Here is a 21,404-nt window from a genome sequence, read left to right on the forward strand (position 1 = left end):
ATCTCCAGGTTTTCTTCATCATCTAAGATGTCTTCAAATATGCAACGGAGAAAAAGACAAGAAAATGCCCATGCTATCTCTCTGTCCCTTCTGCAGATGGATCTACTGGGTGAAAAGAGAGGAGGGAAAGGGAAACTTGATAATAGCTTACAGATAACAATTTAGTTTTTAAAGGGAAACCAAAAGATAAAATTATGCATGTAGATTTGTGAGCTGAGATCTGTGTACCCCATTTTGTCTTCCTTAGTAGATTATAAACTTTAAGAAATCAGAGTCTATTTCTCTCTTCACAATTTTATCCAAACATCTAGCCAACTGTCCAATACTTCGTCCAACAAATGTTTGTTGAATGAATGAATAAAATAATGGGTGAAAAAGAAATAGACAAGTGAGTATATGTGGTCTTCCATCACTCAGCATGACTTGATGTCTACTCTATGTTTTAATGAAATGCTATTTACTGAGTATTATTGAAGTTATGTCTGGGCACATGGTAGGATGGCATAACCTTCATTTCTTGTGTCTGAGTGAAGCCACATGATTGTAGCCAATGAGAGTAAGCAAAAAGGATTTGTGTATCTTCTGGGCTAAGGGATATAACTGCTGATATAAGACCCACCAAAGCTCTATTCCTACTGTTAGAGTGACTGACAGCATAAGAGATTGGGTTGTCTCCATCAACCTGGTGTCCTGATAAAGGTGACCTGCAGGAAGTATGTGGCACAGACAAGATCATCTACCCTGCATTATGCTTTGAATCTAGAAATGTTACCCTCTGTCCCTCTGCCAAAGTTCATGTTTGATGATTCCCAATGCAAGAAGGTCAAGAGGTGAGGTTTTAGGCAGTGATGGGAACTGTAACCTCATCAATGGACTAACCCATTTGATGGATTAATAATTTGAATTGTCTTCTGGGTGTCAACTATAGGCAAATGGAATGTGGATGGGAGAAGTAGGTCATTGGGGATGTGCCTTAGGAATTATATCTTGTCTATGTCTCCCCACTCTGCTCCCTGGCTAACATAAGTTAAACAGCTTTCCTCTACCACACTCTTCCATCATGATGTTCTGCCTCACGTTGGCCCCAGAGCAATGGAGTTGGCCAACAACAGTCTAAGACCTCTGAAACCCTGAGCACAAAATAAACGTTTCCTCCTCTAAGTTGTTCTTGTTGGATACTTTGGTCACAGTGACCAAAAAAAAAAAAAAAAATGACTAACACCTTATATTCACAGAATTACTTTCCCCACCATACAAATACAAATGTAGTCAAATGAGGAAACACTTTACTTGCAGGGAAATACAGTAAATTTTTGTTGTGGATCCACCACCAATTTGAATTCTGAAATGGTCAAGTCAACTTCTAAAAGTCAAGACAAAAACATTTAATTACAATAATTTTAAAAAATCAAGTGCAAGTAAAATTACAAATATATTTTCAAAAAAGTCTTTTTCCTAATGTTTTAAAGTATCCAGAAATAGAATTTAAAAAAAATAGTCACACTTGAGTCCAGATAATAGCATTATAACAATTGTACAATTAAGAGGTCTTTTTCAGTTTGGACACCAAAGCTGATGATGTGTAATATATATTCACATATTATTACACAATATCAATATTAAAGAATACCACACAGAAACATGAGTATATTTAAGAGACACGAATTGCACTATGCTAACTTTAAAGTATAATAATCTGGCTAGTCAGTGTCATTTCTCATTTTTTGAATCTATAAATTTTTTGAATCTATAAATCTATAAATCTATAAATAAGTATGGATTCTGTAACTTGATTAAAATCTATGATTTTTTTTACCCTGAAATTTTGTGGACCATAAAATTTAAATATAATTTGCTTAATACTAACCAGTTTCATCTTTCACAAATAGTATAACCAAAGCCTGGATTTTAAAATCTCAGAAATTTATTACAACATTTTGATTCTTCCAAACAAAGCAGTTTTAGTTGCTTTTAACCATTTTCCCCTAACATACGATTTCATGGCTATTACACCATATGATTTGAATACGCTGCAGGGTAATACTCCTAACTGGACAGTTTAGGTATGTCTGAATTGGTCACCCTTTTCTGGAAGAGTTGATTATTTTCCATGAGAATGAAAGAGATTTTACATTGAAGCCTTTTGCTTCAGATGGCTAATGGATAAATCAATTACACAGGCAAGAGGAGTGAATGGAAATAATTGGGTATCTCTTTCCTTATAACTTAGTCTTATTGACCCCATGTACATAGTATCATCTCAATCTAAATGAAGGTAAACTTGTTAGAGCCTCTGAAATTCAGGTTTGCATACTATTTTTTACTCTCTAGTTTTTTTCTGAATTTAGTCCATAATTGGAGAGATCTACCAACACTATTTCCTTAATATAAAAAAAGAGATAGAAATTTCAGTTTATGGGGCAATACATGGGAAAAGATGTCCCTATGAAAATTAAAATATTGCTGGGGTCCCAGAATTGAAAGATTTGTTGGTATTCTCCACTAAATTTCCCAGCTTGTTTTGTTTTTCGATCCTGTAACACCAACTTTTTGCCTGATGTTGATGATTACAAACCAAAACTTCTCCTTAATGATAACAGGAAATAAAAGAACCAAATATTTCTAGATGAGCCCACTGGTAATTCCCAACTCCAAGGTGTACAGACCTCATTTACTATTTCTTAAGAGCAGCCTTTCTCAGTGTAAGAACATGATGCAATTTGGAAAAGGTGCTCAAACCAGCACCACTCTAACTCACATTGCATGTCCTTGCAAAGGATCCCAGGAAGTCACCATAGATACATGACCAGCAGGATTGTTTGGCCCAGACAGCGTGTGCTTAACAATTCCATGAAAAACACAATTGCGGAAATGGCATATGTTGGACACACCATGCAGGACCAGCTGGGCCCTGCTTCCTCCAGGAAATTCCAGCTGGGTTACAGGGCGGCTACTTTCCAAGACCATGATTCCCTTTAGGCCACCAAAGAGTCACAGGAGTTTGGGGTTCCTCATGGTTCATTGGATCCATGTGGTCACCATGCAGACACATGCTGTCTGTAGACATGGTGAGTGAGCCCAGCTTGGCATTTCCTTACAGGCCTTGCTCTTCAGTGCCCTCTAAGGTGACCCATTCCCCCAGCCCAGCTTGCAATTGCTGCTCATTTTGACTTTACCTTTGTTTTTGATGACAAAATATTCAGCTTCCCCCACTACTAGGAGTTTCACTCTGTGCCTCTCTTGACCTGAGGTAATTTAAACCTATTTCCTTCCTTGCCTTCTTAAAAGGAGGCTTAATGGAATTTTGAATTTTTCCTATTACAAAAATTCTTAACGTTTTTGTCAGGAGAGATTTGAAATATCACATAAAATGATGTACTCCCATCCCTCACCACCACCTCCAAATAACTGAATTACATAAATAAAACATTACGTGAAAAGTGCTTTTCTACAATTTATGGGAAGTAAATTTAACAAGAGCTGGCTCATTGTAGGAAAATTCAACTTATCTTTTCCTGATCCTTTTATTCTATACAGGGAGAGAAATTTATGTCAGTTAAAAAAATCTATTACTGCTTCTCATAACTGAATCCATTATTTTTCTCCATGATCCATCAGGGTAAAAACAAGAATAATAGATTGCTTCGACAGAACCTTGAACATAAATGTCCCAAAGAATCAAACATAGTAAGTTAAATGAGTTTCAGGTGGTATTAAAACAGGAAAGGATAACCTCCATTTTATATTTTAAAACCAAATCTTACTTAAAAATTTATCATTATCAGCTACTACAAAAAGACAGATTATATAGTAGTAGAATTTGCACAGTGAAATGGGAATATTTCCAATCATTCCTATATATGCCCAAGCAGAACTGAACCCAAAAAAATGAACTCAGGAAAAGAAATTATTTTAATTTTATAATTCTTTTAATCTTATAAATAACTGGTTATTTATGATCTACTTGATTTTATTAGTCTAGGTGACTTTAAATAAAGTTATCCTATACTCAGCCTACAGACTAAAAATATTGTTGACCTTATTTTACAAAGAGTTTCACTTCTATGCATAGCTCTATAAACTTTAGTGCCATACGACTTATTTTAGTCTAAGGTCCTGGAACAATTCTAATGTATATGCACATACCTATCTGCCTAACACAAATATGTAGGGAGAATGTGGAGGAAGGTGATAGGTATATACATGCCTACGTTAATTCTAATAGTTAATCGTTCTCACAGGATTTTCTCAATGGACAGCTATCCAGCCTCTAATCTCTAATTTTTTTCAGATAAACCAAAAACCAACTTGTCTCCAGGGAAGTTAACTACATTCCCAGTTTCAGTGGCAGACCTTCTCCAAAACCAATCAACAAAGAACATTCACATTAGGTGTATTATTGGTTCAGATCTGGGCATGTGACTCTAGTTGACTTGAGCAGAAAAATAAGAATGATTTTTATGCAAACTTGGGAGAGAAGTTTCCCATTTTTCTCTCGTTGGATGAGGCATAGAAAAAGGAATCCCAGTTGCCACTACAGACATCTGTGACCATGAGAATGAAAACAATGTTGATGGCAGAGGGGAGGGTCGGGAAGGTCATGGCATGGGTCTTGATTGACATCATTGGGCTGTTAATGATATTATACCCCAAACCCTCTCTACCTCTTGCTTCCAGTTAAAAGAGTTCACAAATTTACTGATTGCTTATTCCATATTGATTGAAGGTTTTTGCAACTTCTTTTAAAGAAAGATAAGAAAATATACTCAAAATATCCTGATTTACCATGGCACATTTCATTCATTTTTCTGTGCATCAGAAGATCTTTGAACTTATATTTGTCTTTGAAACCACCTTGAAGAAGTCCTTCTCCTTCTCAATTGGAGAATTTAACACAGCCATTGCTTAAGAAAACAGTAAAATTGCTACCAATGTCAATGTATATTGAAGGTAGTTAAAACCTTGTCCTGCCAGACAAAAAATATACAACTGCACGACTAAGTTCAGTTGTTATTACTAGACTCTATATCTGAAATAGAGCTTGACCTCCTTTGTGGTAAATTAAAAACTGGCCTGAAGGTACTGCTCTTTTGTAATGATTCAGAAGGCCACAGCCATTCTACAGCTTTCCTTTTATTTTTCCTAAACTTCTTTAGTACCTGTTTCTCAGATTTTGCGGGCTATTAGGTGTTTCTCACATATATCTGTGCATAATAACTCATCAGCTTTGCAAACCAATTCTTTAACATTAAGATTAAAACTAACATAGATGATTCTCAGATGACACATACTGAGGTATAGAAAAATTCCATCATTTCCTTCCACAAAATGAGAAAGATTTTAATTCTTTTTCTCAACAGCTGCTTCATTTTTTTGTGCATAGGAAAAAATATGTGCAATTACTTCAAGTACAATCAAGTCATTTAACACGGCTTTGCCATCATTGTAGTTAAAGGATATTTTAAAAGAGAAAAAAAAATCTCAAAGCACAGGTCCTGCTGTGCAGCAAAGCAATCAAATTCCTTCATAATAACAGCCTGATGGGATTCAGCAATCCGAGGAATAATGAATAACGGCTCTAATCAGTAAACAGGAAAATGCTACAACAGTCACTGAGTAAAAATTGACTATCATCTGTTGATTCTCTTGATCGGCTTTTCAAACAATAAATAGAAATATAAGTGTCTCTTACAAAGAAAAATAACTTCATTTAGTTTGTTTGATTTTATCAGGCAGTGAGAAAATGATACATCATCTTAGACTGTCCGGCAGTATTTCCTAGTCAATAAAATGCACATATAAATTTTTTTTTTATAATGCATGGCCAAATTTGCCCTATCACTTGAATATGTCAAGAAAACTGATTTTGCAATTCGTTGATAAAATTGAAGATTGTATTTCTTTATTAGTTATTCTTTGTTCTTAATTCTCAATTACTTCTTCTTCAGTATTCATCTTATGAAGTTATTTGTATCTGAATATGAAGACTCTGTTTCAAAATAGTCCTCAAGTTTCCAATGCAGTGTCTCAAATGTTGGTCGTTCCTTAGGCTCTGCATTCCAGCACTCCAACATGATGTTGTAGAATTGCTGTGGACAGTTAGATGGCTGTGGAAGTCTATAGTTTTGTCCCAACAACTGGATTACTTGAGTACCTGTCATACCTGAAAAATATAACCAACAAAAGAGGGGGGCATGGATTAGACTCTTCAATTCACAGACACTTAAACTCTAAGTTACAAAGCAAATTGATTTCTTTGATAAAGCTGTGAGATGTACCATACCCTTTACAGGTTGCAGAGATTAAACGACACCCTGCAGCAAGTAATGTCTATAAGACTGCAATTCAGGAGCAAAGGAGAAGGAAGCAATAAACCACCTCATTAATGCAAATTATCACCATCAAATTTTATCTATCTAGCTCCCACAAGCACATGGTATGGTCAGCCTCATAACTCTGCCCTCTAAGTCTGGGCAAAGCAGTTAAAGTCACACCTAAGTAAGTGACCTGCAGCAGAAAGGCCCACTTCAGAATTAATTACTTACCACTATACGGCATTTTGCCATAAGTAATGATTTCATAAAGAAGGATTCCAAATGACCACACATCGGACTTAATGCTGAATTTATTAGTACGAATGGCTTCAGGTGCAGTCCACTTCACCGGCAGCTTTATTTCGTGTTTAGATTCATAGATGTCTTCATTATCTACCTGTTAATGCATTAAGGATTCAAGCCAATTTAAAGTGATTTTTTTTTTTGCTGCCCTCATTCATTTATAACCAGTTTCACATAAAACTTAGATGGAAAATACCAAAAAAATTAGCTTAGATCAATTGATAATTAGCATAGCAAATTCTGACTCTGACATTCAAGACAGAAACAATCCGTGGGAAGTCATCCATAAAATATTTGAGAACCTACTATGTACTAAGAATAATACTGGAAGGAACATCCTACTATGTGTAGAAGAATTCATACATAATGGGATTCTGACTTCCCATCTGCTGTTTACCAAATGGGAAAATGGAAGCAAAATAGGTCTGCTTTTTTTTTAAATTTAATTCTGGTATTTAAAAGTCAATGACTTTGATAACTACCAATTTGCTAATATTAAAAAGTAGAATCCAAATGATTTAAATTAATATATCATCTCATTGGTCTCCTAATTAATTTACACAAAGAAAAGATGATGGTTTCATGAGTATCAACACGAGAATAATTTATTTGTTATGTTTTCTGGCCCAAATCCATATTTTTAGGATACAATATGGAAATTTAGAATTAAATTCAGAGATTAATACCTCATTCTATGTCTTTATCTTAGTGTTTTTTGAATGGATGTCACCCACTGAGTGGGGAGGAAGAATTAAAAAGCCAATAATTGGCCAGCATGGTGGTGCACACCTGTCATCCCAGTGGCTTGGGAGACTGAGGCAGGAGGATCATGAATTCAAAGCCAGCCTCAGCAACAATGAGGTGCTAAACAACTCAGTGAGACCCTGTCTCTAAATAAAATACAAAATAGGGCTGAGGATGTGGCTCAGTGGTTGAGTGCCCCTGAATTCAATCCCTGGTACCTCCCCCCTAAAAAAAAAAAAAAAAAAGCTATTAATTGTTCTAGAATTCTAGCAATAGGTAAATGAGTAGATAAAGTGAACAAAGGTGGGTAGGGTAACTGTACAAAGTGCCCTGGTTTTTATACAAGACAAATAGAAGCTACTTTTACTGATTGAAAAATAGGTCATAAGTTCAACCAAAACAATGGCATCATTTTCAATTCAGTTGAGTATTTTTTTTTCCTCCTTGATGAAGAAATGGGAAGAAACAGGTAGTTTGTCTATAAGATCTTCAGCTACTTGAAATGATCTATGGACCACAGAACTTTGAAGAACGCTGCTTTAAATAATAGTGAATTGAATTTATTGGTCTATCAGTCTGTTTGACTTTTAACCTATTACAAAAGCTAATTAAAACAAAACTAAACTTACCTTAAAAACTCTTGCCAGTCCAAAATCCGCTACTTTGTAGATATTATGCTCACCAACAAGGACATTTCTGGCAGCCAGATCTCTGTGGATGTAGTTCTGGGACTCCAGATAGGCCATTCCAGAAGCAACCTGTGCAGCCATGTCTACCTGTTGAGGCAGATGGATTCTTAATCCAGCATCATCTAAGGAATAAGAGAAAATAAGAGATTTATTCTGGAAAGTATTTGAACTATTGAAGTGAATTCTGACAATTTTGATGAATAAGATATTGATAGAATTATGTGCCATGGTACTGATCTGCTAAGAAAGGAGCAAGGGTATCAAATAATCCAAAGATAGGAGCAAGTTTCTAAATGAGTCCAGTTACTGCCATTTTTTCAATACCATATTTCACCAATTTATCTCTTCATGGAAACTGTTGCTTGGGTACTTTCGGATTACTTTTAAACTTTACATAGTTTATTTTAGTCATTGAGCTTATAGTGGTCCTAATTTGCATGGCTGAACAAATGAAAAGTTCACATTTTTTTTCATAAGAGTTTTCTTAAAAACTGGTTCACTAATAAAAATGAAGAGTCTAGCAGTAGTTATAAAATGTGCATATTGCAAGTGGTGAACAGAAGGATTGTCAAGTTCAAAGACAGCATCAGCAACTTAGGAAGACCCTAAGCAGCTTAGTGAGACCCTGTATCTAAATAAAATATTTTTTTAAAAGGTCTGGGGATCTGGTTTAGTGGTTAAGTGCCCCTGAGTTCAACCTGCAATACTATACACACACACACACACACACACACACACACACACACACATATATATATATATATATAAAACATTTGTATCTCTAAGTTTAATATGTGTTTTTTAAATTTCGCTTTCTTAGTCTGTTGTTCCTAGAATAAGTTGCTCATCTCTCTAAGTACAAACATACCTTTAATGGGCAGCATTTCACCTACTGCTCATTCTGTAAAACTAAGTACAGGAAATTTAGGTAGTAGAGTCAGATTTATCATAAGTAAAAGAGGTCCATGCTATTTTATGATGTCTTTACAAAACAGAGTAAGTCAACTTATCTGCCATACTATTGATAGGTATCTTCAGATTTCGTTTTTTAAAGTTTCACATAAAAACAAATTATTATTATCCCTGTGTGACTAAGTAAAATACTATTACACAGAGTCCATTGGTCTTATGAACATGAGGTTTAAACACAAGTCCTGATTTGAGTGCTCACTAAAGCACAAGATTTAGGAAAACTGGCTTAAAGCTGTCAGACTTGAGATCATGGCTGGGCCTCATATTTCTCTATAACCGTAAGCAAACTGTTTAGCACCCCTGTACCTGAGTTTCCTAATCTGTATAATGGTAACAGTAACTCTTACAGTATTAATTTTTAAAATGAGAGTCAAAACAATTGAATACATGTACAGCACTTAAAACAGTACCTGGTATCTAGGAAAAACACAATAAATCCTAGCTCTTAATGTCATCATTGCTTCTAAGAAAAATGAAACATTTTTGGGACTTGTTAAGCTCAAGATATATATAAATTACCAATGTGAAAATGGCTGAAAGAAGATGAGTTTATGGGTCTAGAGTTCAGACAAGAACTCTCAGCTAAAGACATAGACTTAATGGTCATAGTTTGAGTGAGAGTTAAAACATGAAAAGTGGGTGAGGTCCTAGGAAGATATTGATTCATAAGAAACACCAATAATTGAGGGTGGCACAGGAAGCTAACCTGAAAAAAAGAAAATTGAGAAGAATCAGCCAGAATCATAAGAAAGGAGAATGTTTTAACAAATCAAAAATTTTGAGAAAGAAAATATGTCATCATAGTCAAGTTTCACAGATAAGTTCAGTAAGATAAGGACTAAGAGGCTTGTGTTAAATATAAGAATGAGGGAGTCATTGGTGAAGGGTTTTATTTGAGATCATGTGTAAGAGGCCAAAGGGTAACTTGAAGATGAGGACATACAGACAGACAGAAAGAAGAGATGGAAAATTTCAAAACCCTAGTCAAAAAGGGAAGGCAATAAGGATCTGGTAGAGGTAAATGTAATGTCATAGGAAAGCCATTATAGAATTCAGAAAAGTGGGAAGTTGTGATGGTTAAAGTATTCCAGGGTCTCTGGGGTGCTTGCTGGCTGTGTTCTAATTCTTGATTTGGACAGTAGCTGCATAGTTGCTTACTTGTGCATGTTATAATTACATGTCAAACTATGCTACATGATTTATGTACTTTCTATATAAATGCTATCTTTTCCGATAAAAAAATGAAAGAGTCAAAGGAATTTTTAAATGAGAAAGACTTAAGCACAGCAGGTGTGTGTGTGTGTGTGTGTGTGTGTGTGTATAAAAGGCAGAAGCATATTTAAATTGGTTGTGAGGTAAAACTAACTGCTCACCTATCCTTTTGTCCTTTACTTTCTTTTATCCTGGGCACTAGCAGAAGACCACATTGCCCACCTCCCTTTGCAATTAAGTAGGGCCATGCCTAGTTCTGGGTAACACAGTGTGTTCAGAAATGATGGACATCACATATAGGACCTCACATAGAGGAACGAACTTCAAAATTTTAGGAAAGAGTCTAATTCCCTAAAAGAGTAGTCTAGGCCCTATCAAAATTGTTATCTGTGTTTTGCCACTGAGAGTTTTGAATTGTGTATTACAACAGGTAACATTAATTATTCAGTCTAGAACAAAATGTAAATATAAAGATAAAATATAACTCTGTAAAAAGCATAATGGAAAAGCCTGGCTGCTGTGATGGTCAAAATAGCTATGCCTTTTGATATCACATCCACTCAAAAAAGAAACAATGACATTAAGAGAAGCTGGTGACTGACCATAAGCTATGTGGCAGGCAGCTTCTAAAATAGCTTGCAGTGATCCTGCCTCCTGGAATTCACACCTTTCCAAGAGTCCTTTCCATTGGACTGTTCTGGACCCAGTGACTCACATCTGGCAGAGACTACAGCAAGAGTAATGGGGTCTCCCAGGTTAACTTATATAAGACTATGACTTCATCTTACTGGTGCTCTGAATTCCGTTGCTTTCTTGCTTGTTCACTTTAATGAAGCAAGTTGCCACGTTAGAAGCTACCCTCCATACCAAGGAGCATGGGCCACTCTCCAGCTAACAACCAGCAAGGAGCTGACTCCCTCAATTCTGCAGCCATGAGGAACCAACTCCTCCTGACAATCATAAAAGTGCATTTGGAAGGGAATCCACATCCACTAAGCCTTCCGATGACTGGGACACCTGCCAAAACCTTGCTGCAGCCTTATGAAACCCAGGGCTAGAACCTGGCTAAGCTGCTCCTGGATTTCTGACCACAGAAACTGTGAGATAATAAATGTTTGCTGCTTTAAGCATCTAATTGTTGGGGTACTGTGTCGTGTCATAATGGACAACTAACATAGGTTGATGTTAGGAATGGCATCAGTGTTATGCATACAGTTAAGAGCAAGAACTATCAAACCAGGCTTCAACCTTGGAAAAGTCACCCAAGGTGTCTATTACTCAGTTTCTTCAATCGTAAAGTAGGGGTAATAATAATGATACTTAGTTCATAAAGTGGTTCAAAAGTGAAATAAGTTAACACTTGTAAAGAACTTAGAAAAATGACTGCCACATCCACTGGTTCTTCCCTCTCTTTAACTCCTACAGTCCTCCGACCTGGTTCTCCATTACCTCTTTGGCCTTATCTTCAGCTTTGCCCTTGTTATTGCAATGTCAGGACAGTGGCCTCTGTGATTCTTTCTACCCCACAGGCACACTTTTATGTTATCTCCAGCCCTTTGCACTTCAGATTTCTTTTGCCCATTTTTTGTTTGTTTGTTTGTTTTTATTTGTTTGTTTGTTTTAACTTACCCACATGGTCACTTCTCATTTCCTGGAAGTCTTTACTCAGGTTATTCCATCTTGGTAAATCATTCACTGGTCAACTGTCAATTTTTGTTTGTTTGTTTCTGGGGTGTGAACTCAGGGGTTCTCAACCACTGGAAAACATCCCGGCCCTATTTATTTCCTTCCTTCCTTCCTTCCTTCCTTCCTTCCTTCCTTCCTTCCTTCCCCATAGGCCTCTCTCATTTGAGAGAAATTTATTACCAAAAAAAATCAGCCAAGCTTGAGGTCTACAAAGACTGGAATATAGAGAAATATGATTAGGAATATGTATGTTATTTCAAATATCAAATACAATACCTAATCCTATTACAGTGCATATAAAAAGGTTTTTACTGGAAAGTACAGTACTGGAAGAAATTGGGTAATACACATTTCCTATCCTGAAGAGCAGTGTCCTAGGGACTGCCTAAGTAAAGAGCAGAGCACATCTATACAACCAGACAGCAAAGCTGATGGAAATGTTCACAAACCTGTGACAGTTTATATCTGCAAAAAAAAATTGCATCCTATTACTAAAGAGACTTTTACATTAATGATACTTATCTTGATGAGCTACTTATGAATGGCAGATTCACTTTAACATCTATCTATTAAATCTACAACTCTTGACTGGGAACAAGTATAAATTCACTGTTCCTCTTGACTGGTAGGTACTCTTACAAATGAATGCCTTGGTAATCTTGCCCCTGATGGCCTAATCCAGCAGATGGTAGGATTTGCACTCAGCCTTGAGTACCACATCAACCACAGAAATCCTCAATGCCCAAGGAGTTTGCAGTATAGTTAACTGGATCTTTTCAAGCTGATACCAAGAATTGCAAAACTAGCTTGACTCTCAATCCCACTCTTACTATATTCAGAATGGTCTCAACTTATTTATTCAGTCAACACATAATCAGTGCACACCTTCTATGTGACACTCTGTTCTAGCACTACAACAACAGCAAAATAAAAATTCTGCCCTTATGGAATTGCATTTAGAAATACTAAAGCCAGGTGAAATGGTACACACCTATAATACCAACAATTTGGGAAGATGAGACAGGAGGATCATCACCTTAGCAACTAAGTGAGGCCCTAAGCACCTTAGCAAGACTCTGTCTCAAAATAAAAAATAAAAAGAGCTGGGGATGTGGCTCAGTGGTAAAAGTGCCTCTGTGTTCTAATCTCCAATACAAAAAAAAATCTAAAATACTAAAAATAAGCTAAATAATGTCATGCAACATAAGATGATTAATAGCTAAGGAGAGAACACCAAAGAAGAATATGAAGAGGAAAACGAAGAAGGAATATGAAGAATCAGTAGGAGATTAAACTTTACAGTTTGACAAGTGAGCCAGGTACAGTGGTGTATCCTATAACCCCAGCAACTCGGGAAGCAGACATAGAAGAAGCACAAGTTCAAAGCCCGCCTCAGCAACTTAGCAAGACCCTGTCTCAAAAAATAAAATAATAAAAAGGGCTGGGGAAGTAGCTCAGTGGTAGAGCATTCCTGAGTTGACCAGTGAACAACTTACCAAGGTAGAATAACCTGAGTAAAGACTTTCAGGAAATGAGAAGTGACCATGTGGATAAATATTAAAAAAAAAAAATCAAGCAAAAAAAACTCAAGTGCAAAGGGCTTGAGGTAAAATAAAAGTGTGCCTATGGAATAGAAAGAACCACAAAGGTCACTGTAGTGACACTTCAAGTACACGGGCAAAGTTGTAGATAAGGCCAAAGAGAAAGTTGTAGATAAGACCTGGAAAACCAGATCAGAAGGAGTTAAACAGAGGTAAGAACCAGTGGGAGTCTCAGAAGGTTTTAAGCTGAGGAAGAACAAACTCTGACTTATACTTCAACAAGATATCTCCAGCTGCTGTGTTAGGGAAAGACTAAAGAGGACAGGAAGCCAAAGAGGGAGACCAAGAGGGTGCAGAATCCAAAGTGGAGGCAATGATTGCTTGAACCTGAATGGGAACATTGAGAAAAGGGGAAAGACTGGGTATGTTTTCAAGGCCAGCCAATAGGATTTGTAGGTTTGTTAGGTAATGGGATGTAAGAAGCCAAAATGCCTCCCAGGTATTAGACCTGAGTGTTGTCATTGTCCAAGAAGGAATGAAACAAGGGTAGCAGATCACCGTGGAGAATCAGGTTTGGACATATCATTTTGAAACGTCTAATTGTCATTTGGAGTAGAAATTAGGGTTGCTCACATTTTCCCCCTTTTTGCAAGGCACTTTAGTGGATTGCACTGCCTATTCCATTGGACTTGATTTGACCAAATGAAAAGGGTACAGAAGTGACAAAAGTTAAGAAGCTTTAAGAGCCAGGATGAGATTAGTCCCATCCCCTTTCCCTACCAAGGTGACCAAAGAGCTGAGCTACCAATCTATTTTACACACAACGCACAAGTAAGGAAAAAACTATTGCTGTGCTGAGCCTCTGAGATTTGAGGACCGTGGCTGCAGTCTGGACACCTGCACTGTCCAGACTGATACAACATTCCAGTGGAGAGGGCATGAAGGCAGCTGGGTGTATTATTCTGAAGTTCCAAGGTAGGGATAAAATTTTAGGAACTGTTGATACATAAACATTCAAACAATGGCACTGGGTGAAGTTAACAAAGGAAGCCAAGTGCAATGGTGCACACCTGTAATCCCAGCTACTTAGGAGTCTGAGGCGAGAGGAATGGCAGGTTCAAGGCCAGCCTGTTCAAAGCATTGGCACCCTATCTCAAAATTTAAAAATAAATTAAAAATTGAAGAGATTAACAAAGGGATTAATGGTATTGCAAAATAATCCTGGAGAACTCCAGAATGTTGAGAGGTCTGGGAGAAAATCACTTATTGAGAAGAACCAATGAAGAGGAGGATAAGTGATCAGGTTAACTATCTTGGAAGCCAAATGGAGCAAGAGACTTGAATGGTCCTGATAGATTTGAATACCAGAAATTGACAATTAGATTAGTAATGTGCATGCTGTAAGGGCTCTTATAATATGCACATTGTAATATGCACTTTGTTAGATCTAGCCCAGGATCGTTCTGTACTTTTTCCTGAATAAGGCAAAAGGAGTCAACAATTGAGGTCAGTCTTTCTGTGGTGGGTAGCATTCTAAGGGTGATAAATGTGATGATCTTTATGCAATAGGTAAGTATATTTTTGTTTTTAACAGAATTTATTATGTTACATATATTCTCCATTCTTTTGTTGTTGTTTTGAAATTTAGAATTATCAGCTTCACAAGTCACCCTGAAATCAGAGAACGCTCTTATCTTTCTGATATCTTTGTTCCATTATCCTCACCTCCTTTTGCCTCTATATAGCCTATCAATCTCGCTCTGACATTTCAAGAAATTACAGGAAAAGTCTGTTTTTCAAGCATGAATGATTCTCTCAGTATTTGATCTCAATTTCTTTGAATATCATATTTTAATGTGTATTATTTTATTGTTTATTAAATTATTCATTTGTAATAAACATCACAATTTCACAATGCCCTTAAGTCCTTTTTGACTGCAGAAAGCGGATGGAGGAATAAAGCTAATAGTATATTTTTGCTTTTTAATCTGAAAATTCTAATGTTGCCTAGCAAAGAGGTCATTTTAAACACCAAGTACAATATTAGCAAATACTAGCAAAGACAAAAATGTCAGATACCTCTCTTGCTCTTTTCCCTGATGTTTCCCATGTTCCAGATTCTGTACCATAGAAAATATGGCTTACAGTGTTCAATTAGTGTAAAAAGTAGAGCATTATGCAAAAAAATCCATTGATCAGTTTCCCACATTACATTTAAGCTCTCTGATGTGTCTATTGTGAACAATTTATTCTTCCACTACATAAATATTTTTCTCCCTTTGAGTCCGCAGAATATATCCTATTAAATAGTAGTTGAGCCATTCAATGTTACAACATTCATTCTTACAGATATACACATAGTAAATATCCTTTGGGTTAGACAAAGCTGGCTAAATTGACATTTATAGGACTAGCTAAACTAAATTCCTCCTTTTCTTTTTTCCTTTTATTGAGTCTTTAGCTTACTTTGGAGATATTCTTGCAGACTTCCATGTCTCATCAACTCTGTAATAATATAAATTGGATCTTCTAAAGTGCAAACAGCATAAAGCTGGATAAGCTTTGGATGTCTTAGACTCTTCATTATCTGTGCCTCCCTCAGGAAGTCATTTGGATCCATTGAACCTGAAACAAGAAAAGGAGGAAATCACTTTATGTTATTGAGGCATTCCTGTCCTCACAGCAGCCTGGTGGGAATCGCCGAGATTGCCTCCTGCCTCTCAGTAACAGAAGAGCATCAGTGTCACAAATCTTCAGAGTTATCAGAGGAGAGAATCAGTTCAGCCAGGGCAACCTAATTACTAGATGTGGTGTTGTATCAGGGATGTGCACTTTATATGTTATGACCCGTAGGTGAAAAACGGTTGATTTGGGCCCATGTGAAAAATGAAGAGCAAAGGAGAGACTGACAGTCTAATTGATAAAACACGGCAGGCATCTGAAGAACACAAAGAGAAGACATCCTATCAACATGAACACTGGAGGACACTGAATGTCTAATTACTCCAGTCAGAGCTCTTTTTGGGGGGATCAAGAAAAGACGGATGGTTGCCCTGGCCTTGGTACCCACTGTGGGAACAGCTGAAAAACAACTCTAAAACAATGCTATTCTGCCAAATTTATATTCTTATTCCTGTAGGAACACAGGCTATGGGCCACATAGAAAACATTCAAGGGACATCCCCAAAAGATAGTGGCTTTTTTTTCTACCAATTTTACATGTATAATGTGAAAATAATACTCAACATTTTCTCCCATACTATTTGCTTCCACTACCACCAGAGCCTCAAAAGCTGGATCAAATGATTAGGGAGATGGCATTGAAGCATATTTTGAAGACTAATCTATAATTAAATTGTGTTTAGATGGTTCAACTCTGAGTCACCACGCAAGGTGCCCAGCAGTTAATGTCAGATAAAATCTAAGAGGAGGAAGATATCTGGAGTTGACATTTCATCAGTAATTTTTAAATCTTTTTTTTCTTCTAGGCTGTGATGTTTCAGAAACATTACTGTAATTGAAGAAATACTGTCATTTCACATCTTAGTATTCACTGTAGATAGTGCAAATATCATTTCTACTGATGTCCAAAGAGACCATTCCATTTATCATCCTCTGAATGTCAGAGACTCTACAACTGACATTAGAACCTGGGTGTGGATAAGCTTTGACAATTCAAGGAAGCACTATGACTTGTTTGTTAATGTCAAGTTAAGAAGAGTTTCATATGACCTACATACAGGTTATTTCACATAAGCATTGAAACAGTCTACCTTTTAAGAGCCCGGAAGCTTAGGATCCAGATCCAATCAAAACTCTGGAACCTGGAAAAATCTTAGCTCTGTTACTGTTCCCCGTGCAATCTTAAGCAGGTTACCAAATCTCTCTGAACTTCAGTTTCTTCATCCACAAAGTACAGCTAGTAATCCTACTAACATCAGAAAATCATTATCAGGATAATAACAATGCCTGGAAAATGTGTACTCAAAGATTGCTGACCATTATATGTATCATTATTAACATGCACACTCATAGGAAAACCAAACAGACCAACTGTAAATATTTTTCATTGACTGAGGAGAAAAGAGGTAAGGTGTTAGAGAAGAAAAAAATGTTTTCTTCTATTTTCTTTTCCATTCCATTTTTTTCCTTTCTTTTTAGTTTTATCAATTCTAGTTCTGACATTAAGTTTAATCCACATAATCAAATAAGTTTAAAATTTGGAATCATAATAAAAAAATAACACTGGAAGGAAAAGAGACCTCTACACCAAAATAAAGTACTTTGTTCTTGGTTGGTATAACTAGTTTGTCTGGGATCAAATACGGATACCATATGACTGCCCCCCTCAAAATAAAATGATTCATGAAGGGTTCTGTGATAACAGAATTAGTATCATCACTCAGACTGTTTATGCAGGACACTTAAACCATGCCCAAGTCACACTATCTGCAAGAGCTGAAATCATGATATGCCAGGAGCCTCTGTAGGTAGAGAACTCAGGGAACTCCTTCATGGCTATGCTGGTAGAGCAACAGAGACCCAATCTCAACTCAGTAACGCAACATTAAATATTAATTTTTGCCTGTCATAGCTACTGCAGGAGTTGATTTCAGGCTCATCTTTATTGCATGGTAGTCTGCTAAGCAATAAATAGCTGCTAAGATTGATGAATGGCCCCAGTGAAGTGAAGACATTTAACCAATCACCAAAGCTGTTTGTTGCTATTACACTGTAAATCAATAATAATTATTCCTGTTGGAAAGAAAACTATTGTGCTTTTTTTTTTACTATAAAAAATATGATTTTTTGTTCTCTTTTGACCTCCAGAAGGCCTTCCTTAGAAAGCAATGCTAGCAAGCATAGCTTGACGCTTTTCTTTCTTTTCCTTTTTTGGGGGTGGAGGGAGGGAGGAATGATTAGATTAACAATAAATTTAAAATTTATGTCTCAATAGTTCAACAAGTTTAGGATTTAAAAGCACATATACATGATGACTGAAAATCTTAGATGCTGAAATAGATTGTCCTCACCTGAGTGATGGCATCTGGCCCCTTAAAAGTGCCTCTCTGTTGTTTCCTCTGCCAGATGTTAATGCTAGAACTAAACTCCTGCACCAGTGAATCTACAATTCAGGGTGTGCATCTATCAGCAGCACCACAGAACCTAACATTTATTAAAAACTCACTGCATATACTTTATTCACATTTACTCAATCCTCATACAATCCTATAAAGTGGGGGCTATTTTAATTCACATGTCCAGATGAGGAGACTCAGAAAGGTTAAAAAATTATACAAGTTACAGAGGACAGAGCCAGGTTTACCTTTATGCTCTTAACTGATAACATCACAAGGTCCCAACCTTTTCAGTCCATGGCATCCTTAGTGCATCAGTAATATTTTTATAGTATGCCAGGTTAAAATGCATATTTAATAGTTCAATTACTAAACAACTAAGAAGTATCCATCCTAATAACTTAATAGCCATTTCAAAAATTAATACAGGTAAATTAAGAGGAAAAAAATAATATTTATTTCATTCTTAACCACAGTTATTTACTAAAGTGATATAAGTACTATACAACTTCTCAAAATCAAGTAAGAGTTCAAACAGAAGTTCTGGATCCTGGAAAAATCTCAGCTCTGTTACTCTTCCCTGTGCAATCTTGAGCAAGTTACCCAAATCTCTCTGACCTTCAGGTTCAGCTCTACCACCTTTATTTCCTGATCTGTGTCAATTTTTGTGTGTATCTTGCCAATATTGGTCCACAGTGATCATCAAAACTCCAGCTTCACAAAAATATGATGTCAGAAAAAGGAATGTAACGATCTAAATCTGAATCTACAAACTACCTAAAGGTAGCAATTTGTGTTGTTTTGAAAACGTTTACCTCAAAACTTTTAAATATCCCACAGACCCCTGAGAATTCACTGTGATGCCTCAATGTGCCTTAGCACAACAGTTTGGAAACAGTGCTATTACACACTCTGCCAGCCAGCAAATCCCAAGGGCTCAAGTTCTGCCACCAGGAAGCTTTCCAAATTTCTAAGAACTCTGGGCTCAGCAAGTAACAGAGGGCCCCCAGAAAACTCATCTAGCCTGTAGAGTTGGAACCCATATCTGTTTTGTAGAATAATGAAAATGCTTGTAAGGAAAAAAAGGAAGATTAACCTTTTGTTGCTGTTATTATTCTTTTCTATGTTATTAGAGGAAGATAGGAGACTGCCACAGTGATGTTGCACTTTTACAGAATGTCACTTCCATGGGGTCTGATATAATGGTGATAAGTCAAAAATCCCAGCTCTGCCATTTACTGTTTAATAATAATAATAATAATAATAATAATAATAAAATTTTTATTGGTTACCTACTATGAGCCAAGCATTATGCAAAGCGTTTGTACTAGTGACCTAATTTAATCTTCATAATAACCCTGCTAGGTATATCTTATTATCCCCCATCACATAAATGATAAAACTGAGAGATAGAGTAGTTCAAAAATTTGCTCAAGATTTGAATACAAAGTCTTAGGAAAGTTATTTTTAATCTCTCTAAATTCTCTTATCCCACCCTTAAAAATGAGGGACTGTTCATTTTAGCATACTTCTTCTGCCTTCAAAAGGATAAGTGAAGATAGGAGAAGAAATACTTCCTGCAAGTTCAAATATGGGATTCTTTAGATGAACCATTTTATCTTTTAGTCATAATCATTTGGCATCTAATAAAACAGTTATTCCCCGAATATCACCAAAGTTCCATCTGATTTTTCAGTAAGTTTTTACAGTCAGTGGGGTTTTTGTTTTGTTTTGTTTTTGTTTGTTGTTTTGTTTTGTCTGTTTTTGTTTTTTAACTAAGATAGAAATGAAAGGGAAGAAGGACAATAGAAGACTGAATCCTTTAGATAAGAAATGTGTTGTTGGAATCTTCATCTGAGAACCTTTTATGCTTAGCTAATCCAAGGAGCATGTTGGCCTTTATATTTTAAAGCTTGTCCACATGTTATGGTCACCTGGGGTGGCAAGACAGATGACAACACCTGTTTGCTGCCAGCACTGACTGTCCCATGACCTCTTGGGCATTTCACAGTGGCAAATTGAGCCCATAAAAATCCACGTATGCCATTTAATCTTTAATATTTTCACACCTGGTTTTAATGTCTTTACAGCCACTGGAGTAGTGTTGTTCCAGAGGCCTTCCCAAACTTCTCCAAACTGACCGGATCCCAATCGCTTCAGAAGCTGGACAGAGTTGCGGTCTATCTCCCACTGGTCCACGGTTTTATAGGACAAATCAAAAGGAGTTGGGATTTGTATCTGTTTTGCAGAATAATGAGAATATGTGTAAGAGAAAAAGGAAGATTAACATTCTGTTGTTCAAAATAATAGTGTAGGTACTTGTTGAGGGAAATATTACTTTTAAAAACAAAAACACTAGAAGTTACATTCTAATTCCTTGAAGATAGAAAACAATTGTAGGAGATTCTGCATTGTTAACTCTTTAGATTCATTCTCTCTCAGATCCTGCACTTTGATGTCCATCTGTAGCCAATACCATGCTCACACACAGGTCTGCAATGATGTTTCCACCTCTCTGCTCAGCTAAACCCTCCCAATTTCAGCCTCCATTGGAGTTCCATTCATTCACAAGGCCTTCTCAAACTCTGGCTGTAGTATTAACTAGATATATTATACATTTCTGCAAAATATGTATTATATATTATATATTTTTGCAAAATAAAATCAATTCATTTTTGTTTAATTTGTTTGTTTGTTCATTCATTTAATAAATAAAATTTTTAAAGTAGGAACTATCTGCCCTTCAGCAAACAAAACAGGCAAGGCCCCTGCCATCTTAGAGTTCGTAGTAAAGATTTCCATCTGACACACTTTCTCTGTTGCAACTATTAAACTCACTGTAATGGCACAAAATCAGCCAACAAT

General features: G+C 36.4%; 1 protein-coding gene across 1 annotated transcript in view; it reads right to left on the reverse strand.

The window, feature by feature from the left end:
* Positions 1-1,902: 1,902 nt before the first annotated feature.
* Frk (fyn related Src family tyrosine kinase) overlaps positions 1,903-21,404 on the reverse strand; it is a 98,477-nt gene continuing 78,975 nt past the window's right edge. The window contains exons 5-9 of the mRNA XM_015500387.2: positions 20,609-20,777; positions 15,928-16,086; positions 7,991-8,172; positions 6,546-6,711; positions 1,903-6,163 (exon numbers count right to left, since the gene is read on the reverse strand). Of these exons, the coding sequence (XP_015355873.1) occupies positions 5,952-6,163; positions 6,546-6,711; positions 7,991-8,172; positions 15,928-16,086; positions 20,609-20,777 (888 nt within the window). The 3' untranslated portion in view covers positions 1,903-5,951. The remainder of the gene's footprint in view (positions 6,164-6,545; positions 6,712-7,990; positions 8,173-15,927; positions 16,087-20,608; positions 20,778-21,404) is intronic.

The sequence above is a fragment of the Marmota marmota genome, unplaced genomic scaffold, assembly GCF_001458135.2.
Source record: "Marmota marmota marmota unplaced genomic scaffold, marMar, whole genome shotgun sequence".
In the NCBI taxonomy this organism is placed as follows: Eukaryota; Metazoa; Chordata; class Mammalia; order Rodentia; family Sciuridae; genus Marmota; species Marmota marmota.